The sequence below is a fragment of the Cucurbita moschata genome, unplaced genomic scaffold, assembly GCF_002738365.1.
Source record: "Cucurbita moschata cultivar Rifu unplaced genomic scaffold, Cmos_1.0 Cmo_Scf00017, whole genome shotgun sequence".
NCBI classification, from domain to species: domain Eukaryota; kingdom Viridiplantae; phylum Streptophyta; class Magnoliopsida; order Cucurbitales; family Cucurbitaceae; genus Cucurbita; species Cucurbita moschata.
Window position 1 is genome coordinate 2,478,942 of NW_019268533.1, and position 6,000 is coordinate 2,484,941.

Consider the following 6,000-nt stretch of genomic DNA (forward strand, 5'->3'; position numbering starts at 1 on the left):
TTGTTTCCAATATTTTTTCGTCTTTGCATGTAAGATCCTACATCGATTGGAAAGGGGAATAAAATATTCTTTATAAAGGTGTGGAAATTTCTCTTTAGAAAGTGCGATTTTAAATCGTCTTTGCATGTAAGATCCTACATCGATTGGAAAGGGGAATAAAATATTTCTTATAAAGGTGTGGAAATTTCTCTTTAGAAAGTGCGATTTTAAACCGTGAGGCTGATGACAATTTGTAACAGGCTGGAATAGACAACATACTTGCGATGGACTTGGGCTATTACAAATGGTATAAGAGCCAAACATTGAGTGGTGTACCAGTTAGAACGCTGGACCTCCAAGAGGGGTGGATTGCCGAAGCAGACAATATCTACTAGTGGTGGACTTAGACCGTTACATTGCATGTCTTGTTAACTATAACTTAATCAGCTAGAATCCCCATTTAAAGGGAAGATACTCTTTTATCATTCAACACTATATAAAAGCTTAACCCTTACATATGAGGCAAGAAATTTCCATTACACAAACACAAACAAAGTTGATAATTAAACCCTTTATTTAATCTCCTCTCTTAGTAGAAAGGGCTATAAGAGCCCTAAAGATCCAAGTGTATTGGGTACTTGGAAATGCAACCTTCCCAAAGATTGTTTGGACATGGCTTGACATCCATGAGAGCCACCCACACACCACTATTGCATTTGAAACCACTCCCAAATGCAATTTGCCAAACTCGATCTCCCTTCAAAACCTTGCCTTTGCACTCTTTGTATGCCAATTCATACCATATTGAGCTCGAAGATGCGTTGCCGAACCTATGTAGTGTCATTCTTGAAGCCTCGACGTCGTCGGCCGAAAGTCGAAGCTTCTTTTGGATTTCGTTGATCACGGTCTTCCCTCCGGCATGGATGCAAAAATGCTCGAATGCCAACTTGAAATTAGGAACATAACCCTTCATGTTAGGGTTGAAGAGCTTCTTAGCAACAAACATGACGGAAAACCGAAGTAGCTCTCGTAATGGAAGAACGAGAGGACCGAGAGTAGTGATGTTTCTTCTTAGAGCGCCTCCTGCCATGACCACGACATCTTTCGATAACGCAATGCCAGTGATACCATCATCGTCTTCCTCCTAATACCAAAGTTATCATGTTCAATAAGGTTTCAATCTCATTGAATATTCAATCTATGTTTTTAGTTTTTTTTCGAAAAGGCCTATATTCCTTATTTATATACTCATGATCGGTAATGGTCAAAGGTCACCGTTAACCGATATTGTCCTCTTTGTGTTTTCCCTCAAGGTTTTTAAAACGGGGTTTCCACACCCTTATATGGTCTTTCCCTCAAGGTTCTTAAAACGCGTCTGCTAGGAATAGGTTTCCATACCCTTATAAAAGGTGGTACGTTCTCCTTCCTAACAAGGAAGTGGGATCTCACAATCCACCCCCTTCGAGGCCTATCATCTTCTTCGCTGGCACTTGTTATTTTCTCTAATTGATGTGGGATCCCCCAATCCATCACCTTTCAAGGCCAGCATCCTTGCTGGCACATCACCTCATTTCTACTCCTTCGAGGCTCTGCTTTCTCACTAGCACATCGTCTAGTGTCTGGCTCTGATATCATTTGTAACAATCGAAGTCCAGAGCTAGCAAATATTGTTCTTTTTGAGCTATTCCTTTCGACACCCTTATAAAACGCATCTGCTAGGGACAGGTTTCCACACCCTTATAAAGGGTACTTCGTTCTCCTCTCTAATCGATGTGGGATCTCACATGATCTTTCTTTTACTCTAACCTTATGTCGATTGAAATTTCATTCTTACCTGATATACGCATTTGAATGCTAGGTCATCGGCCCCGATGTGCGTCCTCACCAAATGGGCAAGCTTATACTTTGCCCGCCACCGGTCGGAGCTTCGGTTCGAGAGAAGAATCGCAGTGCAATTCTGTCGAAACAAGCAAACGGGTACCAACATTTGCTTCTTATTTCCAGGGTAGAAATTATTGGTGATGTTCTCCGTGGTAACAACAATGGCGTAGCTGTTTTTATATACTTGAAGCATATTATTGGCTAGATCAATGGCTATCAATCCAGAACTACACCCCATGCCACTTAAATTAAAGCTTCTAACATTGTTCCTCATCTTGTATTTATTCATAACCATGGCTGAAAGTGAAGGTGGCGGGCTAAAAGTTCCGCCGTTGACGACAAGAACATCGATGTCCACAGGTTCAACATCGACATTATTAGCAAATAAATTGTCCAAGGCATCGAATATCATATCCTCGGCTTCTTTTCTCGACGCTGCTAGGGACAAATCGGGTCGAAGGCTCGTCATAGTTGTAGGCACTGTCGTGTCGTCGCCAATGCCTGATCGCTTAAGAATTTTGTCCATGAACTCGATGGATGTGTCATTATAGGTGCCGTAGAGCTTGCAGGTGTTTATATATTTGTCGAGTGTGAGGGTTGAAGAGTGCGGGAGATGGTGGTTGTAGCAGGAGAAGTCGAGGAGGTAGACCTGCCTGCGACGGGTCATTTTGAAGATTGTGTATCCCAAAATGGCAAATAGGATAAGGAGATTGAGGTGGTGGAGCCATAACTGTAGAAAATCATATGAGTTCATATGGGAAGGCTTAAGAATGATAATGGGCATTAGAGGGATCAAACAAAATTTTATGAATTTGAGTAAGAGAGAAAATGTACATATATATAAAGATGTTCATAAAAGCTCGATGAGTTTTAACCTAATCGACCTAAATTAATTGTTATTGTTTGGGTCAAGTCATAAACTTATTTGAATTGGGTTGAGTTCAAATAGATGAGAACTTTATCAGATTGATTCATATTGTGAGATTCCATATCGGTTGTCGAGGGGAATGAATCATTTCTTATAAGGGTGTGAAAACCTCTCCCTAGTAGACACGTTTTAAAAACCGTGAAGCTGACGGAGATGCGTAATAGACCAAAGTGGATTATATTTACTAACAGTGGGCTTGGACTGTTACACATACGTAATCGGTCAAAGCGGATTATATTTACGTAATAGTAGACGCGCTTTTTATTATTATTTATTCTTTCAGAACTCTTAAAAATAATTTTTAAGTCGTAAATTTTAATTAGGCATTTGAAAAGAAGTAAATGTATGTTTTACTTTTACTAAAAACAAAAATTTTAAAAAATAACTTAAACAACTTAAACTAATCAAAGTTAAAAAAGATTAATGATTGGGGTTCTTATTTTAAATAAGAGTTATTTGAGTAGAAAAATTTAGGAACATTGGATCTAAAATATGTCCAAATTTGTCCTAAATCAACTCATAATGTGAGATCTCGCATCAATTTGAGAGAGGAACGAAGTATGGTGTAGAAATCTCTCTCTAACAGATATATTTTAAAAATTGTGATGCTGACGTTGATACGTCATGACCAAAAGAGGACAACATCTACACGTCATGGGTTTGAGTTGTTATTGGATTTATTATGCCATTTTTTTTTATTAATCTATTAGGTTTGAAATTAATAGATAAGTCAATCGTACTAAAGTTCATAAAAAAGATGGTACGAAGTCTTGTTCACCAATGTACATATGGGAGAGTGAGGTTTTTTAGGTTTTGAAAGATAGATTTCGAGCAAAGAAAACGAAGTTTGGTGTAATTACCCTAATTTTATTACTGAAATAGAATCGTTCCATATGCATGACGTGTCTTTTTTATGCGAAAACTTTCATTTAAAATAGTTCATTAAACGATGCATTGGAAGGAAGCAATTGTTTTGCAAGGTTTGCTCGATTTATCTTGACCCTTATTGCTCGACTATTGTTTAGCCTCTATAAGATACCTGTCTGATAACCATTTCGTCTTTTGTTTTTCATTTTTCGTTTTTTCATTTTTTAAAAAACAAGAACATCTTATAACATTTTTTAAAATAAAATATTAGGGTTTCAAAAAATTAATTTAGAATTTTGCGTAATCTTGTATTTTCTTCTAACACAAACACGTTTGATTTTTAATTTTTTTTAAAGCACAAGAAAAAAATAGTTAAACATATGGGTATTAGAAAATTAGAAATAAAATCGTTATTGAAGGATGCTTAAAAGATTAGATTTTGGTTGATTGATATATCGACCTAACATAATCAAAAGTTACTTTTTTAGGTGTTCGTGCATGCTAATTCTTAGATATTCATGAATGTTCGAGTAAGCCTAGTTCGGGTTAATATGAACTTATAATTTATTTTTGAAAATCTATGTACTTTTTTTTCTACGTATTTCAATTCTACTTAAGGTAGAGTAGAGACCTAGTGCTTTAATTGACATATAACACACTATTACAACTTTCTAAACCTAATAAACTCATTTTCTCCCATTTAACACCGACTTGCCTAGATAATCGTGTATAGAATCACATCGATGTACAGTACGAACAATAACTCGTACTTACTTTTTGATGTTGTGTATTTTAATTAGCTCGAAAGTTTTAATATGATCTATTAGATTAGTAAAAATATAGCGATTTACTTTTTCTTTCAAAATAAGATTGGAACTATGACGTAAATGTGAAAAACTATCTAGCTTGATTTTATTTGTTGGTCTCGTAAGCTGGTGTCTTCCTATGTATATGAGATCTTTGTGTTCATCTAAAAAAATGATAGACATAAAATGAATATTTTAAAAATATTCAATAAGTGATGGTACTGTTGGGATCGAAAAATGTAACCACATATAACATAATTCATGACGGGTAAGACTTACTTTTCATAACTATTTCTTAGGTTTTATTTTCTTTTTTGATTAGGATTTGATGAATAGTATTTTCTCGTACACAGTTCACATATGTGCATATGAACCTACTTGGTGAGCTCGAATTCGTATCCTCAGCCTGACTATAGACTAGCACACGCCCACCTCACCAAAAACCAATAAAATGTTGACATTAAAACACAGAAATTAATAGGTGAAAGTGATGTTCGTAGGCTAAATTAAAAAGAAAATAATAAATAAAAAAACCAAATAATCTTGATTTTTGTTTTGTTACTTTTTAGATTTTTAAAATCTAAGAAAATTTAGGGAATTTTTTTTTTTAATTATAATTTATTTTATTTTTACAAATTTTCTATGAATTCCAATATTCCCTTAGTTTTTTTAAATTCTTTGGCTTTAGAGCAAGTTTCAATAATGTGTCAAGCAAATATTTCTTCGTGCATATCCACGAAAACGGTTCTAATGTCTATTATTTGTTTAGTGGCATCTGTCTCTGTATTATTGCGGCTCTTAACACAGAGTTAACCAATTCTTATTTTCCAGATATCGTCATTGCTTCTTCTTTGAGAAAAGAAGTTCACGACCCGTAAATCTTCTATCTCCACGTGACATTGCTCCATCAGGGTTTCGCCCATTGCAAAAAATTCTCCACATTGCCTCTTGTAGGAGTTTAAGTCGTGTCTGAGTCTCAGTGCTTGTTGGTATAGATAGTAACTTTCTATTCTTTTAAGTTTTTCATACTTATGTTATTTTTAAAATTACTCATTTAAATATGGTTTTTTTTTTCATTTAAATACCCGTACTCCTCCTTTGCGTCTTACTAAGAAACATAAATTAGAGCTTTCATTGTTGAGAAGGCAAAAAGGTACACCATATTGCTTATAAATTTCATTATAAAAGGACATAAATATTCATTATCCTAACGAAAAAGGAAGGGATAATCCTTTTGATCTTTCCCTCCCAAAATCGATGGTTGATAACAATTAACATAGAGCTTGACGCCAATCAATAATATTAGGTATCATATTAGACAAAAAGGTTCGTTCTTCTTTCCTTCTTTTATTCTCCATTACTTCACCATCACAATGGTGGAGCTTCATGTTTCTCATCCTGAGAAGAAAAAAAAAACATTGGGTTAAAATCAAACATGAATAATTAAAAAACCGAAAATTTTGGTTTGGTTTGGTTTATAAGTTGATTTTTTTTTTTTTTTTTTTTTTTTTTTTTTTTTTTTTTTTTTTTTTTTTTTTT

General features: G+C 34.7%; 2 protein-coding genes across 2 annotated transcripts in view; both read right to left on the bottom strand.

Annotated features, from left to right (window-relative positions):
- Nucleotides 1–578: 578 nt before the first annotated feature.
- On the bottom strand, nucleotides 579–2,662 carry LOC111454833 (3-ketoacyl-CoA synthase 4-like; the record flags this gene model as incomplete). Its single annotated transcript, XM_023096303.1, has 2 exons — nucleotides 579–1,123; nucleotides 1,814–2,662. Coding segments are annotated over 2 exons (1,380 nt in total), but the record flags the coding sequence as incomplete, so codon positions are not given.
- A 3,036-nt stretch (nucleotides 2,663–5,698) lies between these two features.
- The window catches only part of LOC111454834 (protein RADIALIS-like 1), a 2,103-nt gene continuing 1,801 nt past the window's right edge, over nucleotides 5,699–6,000 (bottom strand). The window contains exon 2 of the mRNA XM_023096304.1: nucleotides 5,699–5,859. Coding sequence (XP_022952072.1) covers nucleotides 5,855–5,859 — 5 coding nt within the window. The 3' untranslated portion in view covers nucleotides 5,699–5,854. The remainder of the gene's footprint in view (nucleotides 5,860–6,000) is intronic.